Source organism: Capsicum annuum, chromosome 7 (genome assembly GCF_002878395.1).
Source record: "Capsicum annuum cultivar UCD-10X-F1 chromosome 7, UCD10Xv1.1, whole genome shotgun sequence".
Taxonomy (NCBI): Eukaryota; Viridiplantae; Streptophyta; class Magnoliopsida; order Solanales; family Solanaceae; genus Capsicum; species Capsicum annuum.
Genome location: NC_061117.1, coordinates 218,988,854 through 219,003,531, shown reverse-complemented (window position 1 = coordinate 219,003,531; position 14,678 = coordinate 218,988,854). Strand labels below are relative to the sequence as shown.

General features: G+C 35.1%; 1 protein-coding gene across 2 annotated transcripts; it reads left to right on the top strand.

Annotated features, from left to right (window-relative positions):
* Positions 1 to 6,023: 6,023 nt before the first annotated feature.
* LOC107878575 lies at positions 6,024 to 14,471 on the top strand. Of its 2 annotated transcripts, XM_016725612.2 has the most exons (7): positions 6,024 to 7,781; positions 9,768 to 10,007; positions 11,059 to 11,148; positions 13,068 to 13,217; positions 13,333 to 13,457; positions 13,806 to 13,935; positions 14,044 to 14,471. In XM_016725612.2, the coding sequence occupies exons 1-7, from the start codon at positions 7,089 to 7,091 to the stop codon at positions 14,167 to 14,169; spliced, it is 1,554 nt and encodes a 517-aa protein (XP_016581098.2). In that variant the 5' UTR covers positions 6,024 to 7,088; the 3' UTR covers positions 14,170 to 14,471. The 2 variants fall into 2 exon arrangements, with proteins under 2 accessions (XP_016581098.2, XP_047271513.1); XM_047415557.1 differs by lacking the exon at positions 11,059 to 11,148 and having other exon boundaries at positions 6,080 to 7,781.
* Positions 14,472 to 14,678: the final 207 nt, after the last annotated feature.

The following is a 14,678-nucleotide window of genomic DNA, read 5'->3' as shown; positions in this document are numbered from 1 at the left end:
TGTGGGCCAGTTTCGATTCAGGTTGGGGTTAGGTGGGCCGGGCCGGTTCCGGGTTCAACAGTAAAAATGTTAAAAACAACCCTGAATCGGCCCACTTAACCCAATCCGATTAAACCCACTTAAACCCGATTAAAAACCGGTCAAACCCGTTTAAAAAAAAATGAAAAATCCAATATACACTACATACACTACAATTATATACACTACATACACTACAATTATATACACTATATACACTACAATTATACAATATATATATTTTTAAAATATATATAATCAATTACACATATATACGTATCATTCAATATATAATTATATATGACGATACGTACTACTTTAAATAAAATATATACTACAAATCCACAATAGTACAATATATATATATACACTACAATATATATATATATATATATATATATATATATATATATAGTTATATACTAATTTATAAAACATAGACACATTTATACGTTAAATATATACGCTTATAGAAGATATATATACATATATACGCACCATTCAATATATATGCACTGCTTTAAATAAAATATATACTACAATATACATATATATATACAACAATATGTATATATATATAATTACATACTAATTTATAGAACATATACACTTGTATACGTTAAAGATATGCGTCTATAGAAGATATATACACATATATACGCACCATTCAATATATATATACTACTTTAAATAAAGTATATATATTTACTACTATATATATATATATACTTATATACTAATTTATAAAATATATACACTTGAATACGTTAAAGATATAAGTCTATAGAAGATATAATATATACACATATATACGCACCATTGAATATATATGTACTACTTTAAATAAAGTATATATATATATATATATATATACTTACATACTAATTTATAAAACATATACACATGTATAAGTTAAATATACACGTCTATAGAAGATATATACGTGTCATTCAATATATATGTACTATTTTGAAATTAAATAAACTATATACTACAATATATATGTATTACAATATATAGATAGTTATATTATACTAATTTATAAAACATATACACATGTATACGTTATATAGATAGTTATATTATACTAATTTATAAAACATATACACATGTATACGTTACATATATACGTCTATAGAAAGTATATACACACCATTCAATATATATGTACTACTTTAAATAAATATATATTATTCTACAATATACATTTATATATACTACAATATGTATATATGTATAGTTATATACTAATTTGGAAAACATATACACTTGGATACATTAAATATATACGTTAAATATACATGTGTATAGAATATATATACAATAATATACAAAACATATACTACTTAATATAATAAATTAATAATACTTGATAGTTAATTAATGAATGTTGGATTTTATTGATTGCAAAATGACCCAAAATTTATAATTTACATGAATAAAAAATCTACAAACTATGCAACATTTTTTCCAACTCATCCATGTTAATATTAACGGGAACTTGCATAGGATAGTCAAAGTCAGTGGGGGCAAATCCATGCATTGGACTTGATTCTGCTGAGTTCTCCCGCAAAGTCATAATTTCTTCAAGTTTCTGCTCGTCATTCGACTCCGGTTCCATTCCTTGATTTCTTCTTTCTGCTCTAATCCAATCTCTGAGACAAACTAGAACATTCATTGCATTGTTTCCCAATGAGTGTCGGTTGTCTCCAAGTTGTTGTCGTCCCTGACTAAAGGCGCTCTCTGATGCAACGGTTGACATTGGAACGTTCAAGATATCTCTAGCTAATCTTGAAAGCACAGGATATTTTGATTCATTATTCCTCCACCAATCCAACATATTGATCCGTCGTCTGCGATCCTCTGGCGGCGACCGAAGATAATACTTAAGCTCTTCCCGATAAGTTGATATGTAAGCTCCCTCGTCAACACTGTTCCAACAGGATAAATCATAAAACGAATCAGGAAAATCACAATGTGCCGGCCTTTTAGAAAATGATGGCACCTCAGGAGGATGAGGAGCGACAGTTGGACTGATATGTGTCGGTACAACTAAATCAACTAAATCGGCATAGTGGTTATATAATTTATCTATGTAAGCATTCGCATCAGACGTAATCGTCCACAAATTAGGTTGTACTTTTTCAGAATCATTGTTGGTATTTATTTCTAAGTTACGATAAATAAGAGTACTAAAGTGACACATAGTGTGTTATTTAATGCACGAATTTAGCATATCACCAACCAAGAAAATAGGGGAATCGAAAAAAAATATTTTTAAAATTTAGTAAACATGACACCAACAACATTTGCATAACCTTCTTTATTTTTATATTCTTTGAGCAAACCAGAAATATCGGTTATATATCCCAAAATATTACAAACAGTAGGATAATAAGCACCAGAAAATTCCACTATAGCTACATAAAGTTTTGCCAAAATCTTAACAAGATCATTAATTACAACCCAATCAGAATCAAGTAGCATGCAATCGGCAGAATCAGCAAATGAACCACAATGTTGGTTAAAAACTAATGTAATAGGAACTCTATATTTATTAAAAGTTTTTAAAAAATCATACGTAGAATTCCATCTAATATCAATTTCCTCAGGCATCAATATCGGTGCAAGTCCATTTTCTTGACATTTAACTTTAAATTCTTTAATTCTCAATTTACGATTGTTTCCTTGTATAAAGCCAACAGCAAGACGATTTTTTTCAATATAAATCTCAAAAAACTCAAGACCATCTTTTACAATTAAATTATATATATGACATGCACACTTAATATGAAAAATTTCAGGTAACGGCGGTGGTAGCTTAGATTTTAACTTTGTTATAGCAGTCTTGTTGTTAGAAGCGTTATCAAAAGCGATACATAAGATTTTATTTTCGATACCATAAAATTCTTCAACTTTATGTATCGAGTCAGCAATAAATTGTCCAGTATGTTTACGATCTTCATCATATAAAAAAACAAGAATACGTTTTTGCATCATAAAATTACTACCCATCCAGTGACAAGTAACGGTTAAATAATCATTTTTATTTACAGCACGACCAAGATCAGAAGTTAGGAATATTCTACATTGAATATTTTTTAACAATGTAGATAAATAAAAATAATATTGTGAATGAAGTCTAAAAATATCAGACCGACAAGTACTTCTAGGAATACCATCTTCTAGGAATACCATTAAACATAGGATTATAAATTGCTTGAATATAATAAATAAAAGCAGCAGAAGAAGGAAAACTAAAAGGCAAACAACCTACAACTATCATTTTTGCTATTTCTTCCAGGTCCCTCAATTTATTATACTTTTTCGTTACGTGATCGGTTGTTGGGTCCATTCTAGTTTGTGTGGGCCCACCAACAGCCTCACCACCTTGTGCAATTTTTAACTCTCTTTCGTGATCTTCAGCTAAATGTCTCATTAACGTACCCGTACCCCCTTGCTTGCCTCCTCTTTTATGCTTATATATTTTTTGCCAAATATTGCATTGCACCCCAGTATCTGATATACGTTGAAAAATTTTTCATGCAACACTAGTTTGTTTACGAGCTCTTGGGGCACAGGGAGGACGGGAAGGGAGATTAACCGATTCGGATCTAACGTTAGCATTTCCTACTTTGGGTGTCTCACCAATATTTTCATCATCCTCATCTAAATCAACCACATCTACTTCATTTTCTTCTTCTATACCGTAATTTTCCTAAACTTCTAAATAATTCATATTGTGAGCACCTACACCTATTTCTTCCTCAAAAGGTTGACTAAGTGGTACCGGAGGCGAAGACACACGGATATATCTAACTTGAAGTACCTCTACTGCTAGTAATTCGCTTTTTGCTACCACTACCACTTCCGGGGTACAATTTTTTGACATAGTATAAATCAAGCTAAAAAATATTCAAAATACACAAAAAGTAATAAAAATAAATATTCAACAATTAATACACTAATTTAAAATTAAAAGTAAGAGATGGAACGACGATACCAAATTTTGAAAGTATCCGAAGGTTGCGGCTTTAGAAACTTTCACTCGTACTTAGTAATCGCAAAATTTAAAAAATTAAAGTGAGCACTTTAGAAATTAAATATATAGAATATTTGAGAATTGAGAAATGAGATTTGAGAGAGAATGAGATTTGAGACTTGAGAGGATGAAAAATTGTGTGGAAAATGATTTGAAAGTGTAGGGTATTTATAGATTTTTTTTTTGGAATTAAAAAATGATTTTAAATTTTAAAAAAACTTTTTTTTTTATATTTGGGTCCAAACTAGCCGTTATAGCCGTTATAGCCGTTGGGCCAATGGCTAGTTTGACCCAATTTTCCAAAATCTTAAAAAAAAAATAAAAAATTAAATGAGCTTATCCGGGTTTATCTGGCGGGCCTTAACCGGGTTGAGTCCGTTCCGGATTAATTAGGCCCAAATTCAAAACCCAACTGGACCGGAATCCGGGCCCTTAAAGCCCTTGGGCTTATCAGGTCGGATCAAACTAGTCCAATTTTTTTTAGTGGGCCAGTTCGGGCCAGTTTTAACCGGGCCGTTTGACACCCTTGTTCTAAAGTGTAAACCCATGAGTCTATTCTTAGGATATCTATTTGGCTGCCTATCTATATACGCAATTTCAAAGAATAAAGTCATATACTCATAAGGAATGGAAGATGTGCCATCTTATCCCTCAAACAATAGTGTTTTTTTTTTTTTTTACCTAGTCCTCCATTACAAGTAGTATTGCACTATAACAATAAATATTTATTTATTTCAATGGATCCAAATTGCCCTAACTCGATTAAACTATTTGGCTACTCTCTTAAATAACACGAACTTATTGGATTAGAAGTTTTTCAAGCTTAAACATTTACTATCTTTTTATAATTAAATATCATTTCGTTGGACGAAGTCATTCTTGGAGTAGAAACTATACGTTTCTGGAATTACGTGCAATATGTCCATGGTCATGGTAGCTATTATATGTAATCGACTCTATAAGACTAAACGCCAAAAAAGAAAGCGAATTGCATAAAGAGAAAAAAAAATAGACTAGTTGAACATATTTCCAAACTAGGCCCCAGCATTAATTTGGTCCTTAAAATATCTTCGATATTATTTTGATGATTTTATATTGCACCAAACACTAGCTTAAACATGTGGTTTAACAACAATGTATTGCGTAATAATTTCTCAAGATTTTTTTCTAGATATTCAAAATCCAAACGTGATATAAACTGCATACAGAAAATGTAACTATATCTGAATTTTCCAATTAAATTTAGTCCTATCATTACTTATAAAGTAGTTGATAGTTCTAATTGAGTTGTTACCATGTTATCGTAACATCTCAAACCCTGAAAATAACACTGCTATGTAATTTACACAGCTTACTTCGACGTTTTCAATTTTTCATAGAAAAATTGATTTCGCGCCTGCGGCAATTGCAACTAAACTAACAGCGGAAGGAGGAGGGGATGATTGGTGGACATCAAATAGATTAGAGTTTTCAAAAAATTATGTCATATTTTTCAAAAAATTTAATAACTCCGTTCATCAACTATTTGACTTCCTATTTTGTTAGTGAGGATTCGATTCCCAATCTTCTCACCCATTTACCCTCTCTAATCCCTAGCCCCCAATTTTGAAAAAAAATACAAACAATTAAAAAATGGACTATTCCTCTTATCCTCCTTTATGGTCAACAATTTTTTTTTTTTAATCCAAATAAAAGCATAAATAAAAACTAAAAACAATTAAAAAATGGACTATTCCTCTTATCCTCCTTTATGGTCGCCAAAAAAATAATTTTTTTTTCCAAATAAAACATAAATAACTCATGCCGTGTATACAAAGGATGAATATCAGTACCAATCCACGGTTTCTGACCTCCAGGCCCAATAGAAAATTGTAGAATGCCTTGATGACGACACATGGGCCCACTCGGCCCAATTTGAAAACAAATTTTTATCTTCAGAACCACAAAGAGTTGGCAATGCCGACGTGGCGTTAACTGAGTAAAGTGTGTGCGCATTACGCACCCCTAAACCCCCAAACATATCTTCCCCATAACTCTTCTTTTTTCTTTTTCCACCCAAAACACCCACAAAAAATATAAAATAATACTAATAATAATATCAAAAAAAATTCTATTTCATGCTTTTTCCATTTCTGCGTATTCCACTCGTCTTTTACAAACCCTAACACCTTCAACCAGTAGATGTTGTGAAGCAGTAATTGCAGTTTGTTTGTTGATTGTGATAAGGAAGTTTTGCTTTTTTAGAGCAGCGGCGCCCTCGGGGAAACGGTTCACTTTATTGAGGTTTTGAGCTTCGATTGATATCCTGATAAGGAAGTTTCGTGTTTCTGAGCAACGGTGACGTCGAAAACGGTTAAGTTTGTTGAGTTTTTGAGCTAGAACTGAGTTGTAAAAGCGTCGAAGATCCTGGTATCTTTCTGGAAACTTCTATTGACGGTTTATGTATTTTTGAACTTGGGTGTTGAAGCACTATTTAGCCCGTTTCTGAACGGTTCGATTTAGTGAGCTTTTGAGCTAGAATTGAGTTGTAGAAGCGTCGACGATCCTGGTATATTTCTGGAAACTTCTATTGATAGTTTGTTTATATTTTTCTGAACTTGGAATTTAGTTGGTAGAACCTGAGATAGGCTCTTCCTTGTGGAATCTGAGTTGCTACTGATTTCATGAATAAGCTGGGTCTGGCGATCAACGGGATTGTTTAAGTTGTAATCGATGCTTGTAACAGTAGTACCGTTTGATTCTGTTTTGTTATAGAGTGGAGTTTTAGGGTTATTTTGAGTATTTGAAAGAAATTCAAGGGTTATTTTGGTGAAGGAGGTGAAGTTTTTGGAGAACCTGAGATAGATTATGGAATCTGAGTTGCTATGGATTTGGTGACGATCAGTGTGATTGTTTAAGTTTTAATTGATGTTTGTTATAGTAGTACTGTTTGATACTGTTTTGTTATAGAGTGGAATTCAAGAGTTGTTTTGAATATTTGAAAGAAATTTAAGGGTGATTTTGGTGAAGGAGGTGAATTTTTGAAAAAATGATGTCTGTGGAGAGATCATTTGAAGCATGGGAAGAGGTACAAAGACACGGGCAAGACTTAGCTGATAAGCTTGCTCAAGGAGTTACTGGTTTGATTCAGTCTCATATAAGTCCTCCATCATTTCCGTGGCCTAATTCGCAAAATTCGAAGCTTTTTGATGTCGAGTTGCCAACTCAAAGTTTCATCCCGAGGGATTTTGGGATAGCTGTGGATAAATCTGCAATTGCAGGGGTTTCAGCAATTTTTGATATGGGGAACAGAATAGGGCAAGCTTCCAAGCTTTTTGATGTAGAGTTACCAAGTCAAAATTTCATTCCGAGGGATTTTGGGATAGCTGTGGACAGCTCTGCAATTGCAGGGGTTTCGTCAATTTTTGAGATCGGAAACAGAATAGGGCAGGCTGGAGCAGAGTTTGGGGCTTGCTTGAATGGAATTGTTCACCAGTTTTTCAGGAAGTTGCCATTGCCTTTTCGGCAAGATGAGAATTTAGGATTGTCTCTGATGTCTGCCACAGATAGCCAAAGATCCGATCTGAGTATTACCCTGCAGGAGGATTTGGGGTTGTTGGCCGAAAGATTAAAGGGATATGGGCATGCTGAAAAGGATTCAGCTGAAGCTGAAGATAAACCAAGTGAAGAGGAGTTTTTTGGTGTTAATTTGAAGGCATTCAAACACTTCGGCAGATCACAGGTAAAATTTAGTGAAAAGCAAAAGGTTTATGTTCTTGTCCAGTCCCATTTATAAATTTCTTTATTTTTTCGCTCACATCTGTGAAATGAGAAAAGGTAACCAAACAGTGCAGTGATTGAGGAGTAACCTATATGTTTTCAGTCACAGATATGATTTCTTGCGTTGCATGTTATAAACATTTGATTGATGCTATGACCAGAAGAAGATATCTGCACTTATAAGATGCTTAAGCTGCAGTTCTAAAAAATTAATATTTCCATTGATTTATTGTTGGATACACCGCCGTAGTAAGTATAAATGAGGTTTTGCACTTAAAAGATAGTTAAGCTGCAATGACATGAAATATGGATATTTCTAAAGCTTGTATTAGCAAATATAAGAAGGTGGCAGAAATGCGGATGTTGCGCTGGATGTGTGGACTGACCCGAGGGGATAGAGTTCGGAATGAGACTATCCGTGAGAAGGTTGGTGTGACTTCAGTGGAGTGTAAGATGCGGGAAGCACGATTGAGATGGTTCGGACACGTGAAGAGGAGGGGCACGGATGCCCCGGTCCGTAGGTGTGAGAGGCTAGCGTTGGATGGTTTTAGACGGGGTAGGGGTAGACCGAAGAAGTACTGGGGTGAGGTGATTAGGCGGGACATGGAACAGTTACAGCTCACCGAGGACATGACCCTAGATAGGAAGGTATGGAAGATGCGAATTACGGCAGAGGATTAGGGCCAGTTCGGGTCGCTAGTGTAGGGAATAAATTGGTGGGGGTGTATTCCTGTTATGATTCCGTATTCAATGTTCCGTGTTCCGTGTTCCATGTTTATTACGAATATGTGTGCTTTCCTCTGCTGTATATTCCTGCATTCCTGCTTTACTCTGTTTTATATTCCTTATGGGTGCCGTATCTATGTTATGTCATCTGCTTCTGTGCTGTACTATGTGTTTGTGTGATATCTCGTGACTTGAGCCGGGGGTCTTTCGGAAACAGCCTTTCTACTTCATCAGAGGTAGAGGTATGGACTGCGTACATCTTACCCCCCCCAGACCCCACTAAGTGGGAATACACTGGGTTTGTTGTTGTTGTTGTTGTATTAGCAAATATAACATAATCCCTATGGTCTAGTGGTTTAGAATGCCCCACTAATTGATCAAGGGGTGGTAATAAATTTATATTTCATTCTCTGTAGGCCAACTGGATTTCCAAGTAGAATGTGATCGAAATAATATCTTCTTTTATTTATTTTAATACTTCTCTTTTGCAATGTCTCTCTAAAATGAAATTAATGGATGTGATACTCATCAATGCGCGAAGAGCAATATTTATAACAATGTGAATCCCAAGGCACAATATAATGGAGAATAACAAATTGAATAATTACAAAGCCACTCTGTTTTAGAAAGGTGGGCTAAATAACTCTAATCTGAATCAAAGAAGGAACCCTTGCAAATCAAGAATCTTTAACAACATCGATGTTTATATTGAGAAATGAATGTTTCGTTGTTAGCTGTGATATTATGCTGGGATACATTCTTGCATCAAAAGCACAATGATTGCTTGTGGACTTGATACTTCTAGATATTGTCGACAATTCCACCATAATGCTTCAGAACTTCTTTACAGGCTTCTTATTGTTCATCAGTTTTTTTGTGTATTCATCATTGTTGGCAATCCAGCTGCAGTTTATCCAAAGCTAAACTAGCAGTTAGCTTCCAATTATGAGTTGCAGAGTCATCCTTGTCTCCAGATCTTGGTTTGGATGATCTACATTTACATGACAATTTGCTTTGGTTGGTAGAGAAATTAGCGAATAGAGCACCTAGTGACTGCTTGTTTATTTCGGTTCATGTATCATGCATGTGTAAAGTAACAATTCTCTTCATCTCCACCAGCTCTAAACTTCTGTAGGTTCACATGAGTTGAGAAATATGTTGTCATTTATGTTCCTTTGTTCTGAGCTTTTTGAGATCTTACTTTCTTGGTCTCGAAGTGCAGGGTACAATCAACTTCTCATCGACATATGAAAGTAGGACCAGGAATGTAGAAAGTTCTGTGGCTGCTAGAGGAGATTTATGGAGAGTAGAGGCATCACAGGGCAGTTCCACATCAGGAAATGAAAATTCATCGCTGTTCCTCGTCCAACTTGGACCAGTACTTTTTGTCCGTGATTCAACACTACTTCTGCCAGTTCACTTGTCTAAACAACACCTTCTTTGGTATGGCTATGATAGGAAGGTATGCAAACTGTAACTTTAGGACATTGTTTTCTTTTGTTTGCAAGTCTTCCAGTACCCTTGGGCACTTTTTTTTTTCTTTTTGGGTGTGGGGGGTTACCCTGTTCGTATTGTAGCTACTGTAGTGGAAATGCCATAAACTTATCTTGAATAGCATGCCTGGTCGATGTCCTTGTGTTCCAAATTTATTCACGAATTTGGTACCATATTGAGTGAATGATTTCAGTAACCTTGCTTGTATTGATTTATAGTCTCTTAATTGTCTACCTAATATCACATGAAAACAGCGGAAATCAAAGGGAAAATAAAAGGGAAGTGAAAAATGACGGGCACTGTTGAGCAAACTAGCAGTACTTGAAAAGCTCTAGATTTTTGATATTTTCTTGTCACCATAAAGCTCTATCGATCCCTATGTACATGAAGTCATGAATTGATCATTCATTTGGAATTCATATTCAACTGGTCAATTCCCGTCAAATATTTCATATTTGGTTACTGTTTTGTTACTGGTCCTCCTTTGATAATGAGGAGAAAGACATAATGTTGAGCACTGCTTGAATTGATCATTCATTTGGAATTCAGATTCAACTGATCAATTCCTGTGAAATATTTTATATTTGGTTACTGTTTTGTTACTGGTCCACCTTTTATAATGTGGAGAAAGACGCAATGATGAGTTGGTTTTGCATTTTGAAAACAAAAATACTTTTTGGAAATTTGACCCCACTTGGTGGGAATATACTGGGTATGTTGTTGTTGTAAATGGGTTAGTAATGTGTTTAAAGTCAGTTCCACTCGGTAATTCCCATTGGTGATGCAGATATTCAATGTTAAGATCTTTATCTTCCCGTGGAAAGAATGTTTAGATCTTAAACTGACTGTTGTGTTAATTTTATAATGGTCAGTGCTCATAATGAGTTGGTTTTAGTCAAGTTTGAATTTTTTTGCCTCCCCTGAAATGACACATTGTTGACATTGCACATTAATTGCCATTTCATCAAAAAGGAAAAAGGACAATTACATTAGTTACGTCTCTTTTGATCAATGGACAGCGTGGGATGCACTCTCTTTGTCCAGCCGTGTGGTCAAAACATCGAAGGTGGCTGCTTATGTCGATGATTTGTCTTAATCCTTTGACCTGTGTAAGTGAATTTTTATACTAATGTAACTACTGGTGTTCCTGCTTATTTTTTTTTTTCTTTTGAGTTTTGGTTGCTCCCTTTCTTCTTAATTTTGTTTACCATGTTGTCCGCGCTCCACGGCACTTTCTTTTATTGGAGAGTTACTTCTCTCTAACTGTACGCTGGCTGAGCACATAGCTGGTAACATTCTGATAGAAACTAGGGTGCAGAAGAGATGGATAATGAAATTTTACTGGTTAAATAAAGTGTAAGAATCTTAAACACTATATTAACCAATAACCAAGTCCATATAGAGTGGACAAATCTCCAGATATAAAAACAATGATAATATTTTTCTGTCTTCTTCCCTCTGCCAGATTCTAATCTCCTATTTAAACTCAGACATAAGCAGTTACTCCTATAGATAACTACTACAGATAATTAATGACAACTACTAATAGATAACTACTAACAACTACTAATAAATAACTGCTTCTATCCTATCTAAACCTAAGGAACTAAGTTACATTGTCTTCATATGTTAAAGCAGCAGTCTTATCAGTCTTATCACATTCCCGTGGCAGCCTTGGCCATGCTAAGTCTTTAATTTTGCCGGAAAGGTTTAAAAAGCGTGGGCAGTTCTAAACATTATATGAAGCTTTGGTTTAGTTGGTGTGCTTTCAGTTCCATTCTTCCCTAATTGTGCATCCTTGAAAATCTTACCTTATTTTCTAGTCCACATTTTATTGATGTGACGATTATTGCGGCACTCTTCTGTTAGGTTGGTGTTTTTCTGTGTCGTGACCCATAATTTTTTTTGAATGAGTCTGTGTAGGTAGGGCTGTACCTCTTATTTGTTTTTGTCACGTTAAGGGCTCTGGAGAAGTTAATGAGATCATTTGCACGTTGATTTGTTTGTTGTGCATGAGTCGTGCTGCATGTCCTCCTTATCGCTCCTTGTGCTATCGGAAGAGCATAGTATTACATTGGATCTTCATTTATTAAACAAGAGCCATACTCTACTTGATTTTAAAAAAATAAAAATAATGGCCATACTCTACATTTGTCAGATCTGAGGGTGCTTTTTCTTTCTTTTCAACAAAGTAATACTTCATTGATAGGCGGGAAGTCCTGGTATAGAAGTGATAACACAAAGTGACAAACCCAATACGCCCAGACATTTCTCTTCTCCCGAGTCTTTATTGAAAGATTGCTGCTTCTCCAATATATCCAGGTCTAGGCTGTAACCTATGTTGCTTAGACTCTTCAAAAATGACAATGTGTGTGTGTTGGATTTTCCAAAAGCAGTGGAGAATCCGACACGGGTGCAGCACCGAAACTGACGAGTCCGAAGTCTTTTTGCACCTCTCATATGCCATTATAGTAAAGAATTCTCATTGGAGAAGAAGGAAGAAGATTAGTGTTCATCAAGTAATTCAGAAATGCAGCAGTCCAATTATATGTCCATTTGTGAACCTTCAGTAGAAATTCTGTTGGAGTAGCTTCAACTTGATCTAAATCTTCTATTACCAACTCCGTACCCACTCAACCACATATGATGTCTTAAATATTTGAAGGCCTGGACAAAAAAATTTATTTGTCTCATAATACTTTCTTCACCTCGGAAATTTCCCAGATCTAAATTTATAATACCGCTTTACATTTAGCACATACTAGAATAGAGAGTAAGTGATTGGAGGTGACTTGAAAACCTGATTTTTCGTTCAGGATGTGATGTTGAAGTTTTGATCTTCACCAACTTATCTGTTGACTTAAATTACTCAATATGTATATTGTTGCGTAGCAACTTACTGAACTCTTTTTGTTGCCAATTCTCAAAAACTTACTGAACCTCTTTATTTTGCTAGTTCTCAAAAACTTACTGAACATCTTTATTTTGCCAATTCTTAGAAACTTACTGAACCTTTTTATTTTGCCAGTCGTTTATGGACTTGCAGTTTCCAAACGGTCAAATAACTTACATATCTGGGGAGGGCTTGTCCACCAGTGCCTTTTTACCTTTGTGTGGAGGTTTGCTTCAAGCCCAGGGTCAATACCCAGGGGATCTGAAGTTCAGCTTCTCTTGCAAGGTGAGGTGATGTTTAATGTGAGGAAGAAATAGGCATTCAATGATTTCTGTTCTTTTCAGCAGCCACTTTATCAGGTTTTATTTTTAAGAACAATATTTTCACTTATTATATGCAGAATAAATGGGGAACATGCATTACGCCAATGATGCATTGGCCCGACAAATCATTTAGTTTTGGGGTTACCCAGGCATTAGCTTGGAAGAGATCTGGTCTCATGTATCGGCCAACTGTTCAACTAAGGTAATACTAGCTGCTTCATATTTATGTAACTCTGAACTTTTCTGCTATCTGCTGTTTTGTGCTGTTGGTATCAACATTTGATGGTGCAGTGGCATTAGAAATATGGGGCCGTTTGGCCCAAAAATGCGAAGTTTTTCGGTTATAAGTTTTCTGTATTTTCACGTGAGGCTGAAATCTTCAATTGTCGGTTTTCTCTGATGTGGCAGTTTGTGTTGATTGCACTTGCATTCTGCTTACATGTACAGTCACTTATAGCTTGATAATAGTGTTCTTCTTTTTCCTCTAATGTGAAAATAAGTTTTACCACGTCGCCATCTAATCGTCTTCTTCTCTCGCTATACATATCAGTGTATGCCCAACATTTGGTGGGAGCAGCCCCGGTTTGCAGGCAGACATTACACATTCTCTAAAGGAGGGATTAAATATCATTTGTGGCTGTGCACTTGCAACACACTCTTCTGCATTTGCATCGTTAGCTGTGAGTCATTCCCTCTTTTTCCCTCTTTTTTGTCACTTTGCCTGGCGCCAATTCTCACTTGTTTTTGCTCTTTATTTTGACATAAACCTTTTTCTTGTGCAAATGCAGCTTGGGCGATCAAAGTGGAATGGTAATGTTGGGAGCTCAGGGGTGGTTCTTAAGGTTGAAACCCCTCTTGGCAACATTGGCAGGCCGTCTTTCTCCGTTCAGCTGAACAGCGGCTTCGAGTTCTAATTCACTAGAATTTCCCTTGCCCCTGCCCAAAAGCCACATAACAATACTGCAGTCAACTGTAAATAGCCTGTACCCTTCAGTATGACAATGGACTGTTACGTGTATAGTTCGTGTAAACTCTACTGGTGTTATTTTAATGGACAAAAAGGGGGAAATTAGCTCTTCAATCACAAAGATAAGCATATTTCTAGGGTCTCTTTTATCTTTAATCTTTTGTTTTCCTTTCCCTCTTTTAGAAGATTAAGGTCCTTGTACCAATGTTGTGCAGGAAGGAGTGGTAAATTTTGATCCCCTTTGTTCCAGATTGATTGGTTTTAGACTCCTTTTGCTATAAATTGACTGTTTTTTCTTCCTTTCATTTTCAGGTTTCTTTTGAAGCTGTGGCTATTTTTTCCGAAAAAAAGAAATGTTTGCCTCTCATTTTCTGTTTAAATTTTAAAAAGAAAAGCTAGTCGTACTCTGGAGGATGTTTTGGTTTTAGATTTGTTTATATTTAGACGAGTCATTCA

Excerpts from the sequence above, each read along its gene's own strand:
- LOC107878575 (XM_016725612.2), top strand. The coding sequence starts at position 7,089 with ATGATGTCTGTGGAGAGATCATTTGAAGCATGGGAAGAGGTACAAAGA. Across the intron at positions 7,782-9,767 it reads AACACTTCGGCAGATCACAG|GGTACAATCAACTTCTCATC; the intron begins GTAAAATTTAGT and ends CTCGAAGTGCAG. Across the intron at positions 13,936-14,043 it reads CTGCATTTGCATCGTTAGCT|CTTGGGCGATCAAAGTGGAA; the intron begins GTGAGTCATTCC and ends GTGCAAATGCAG.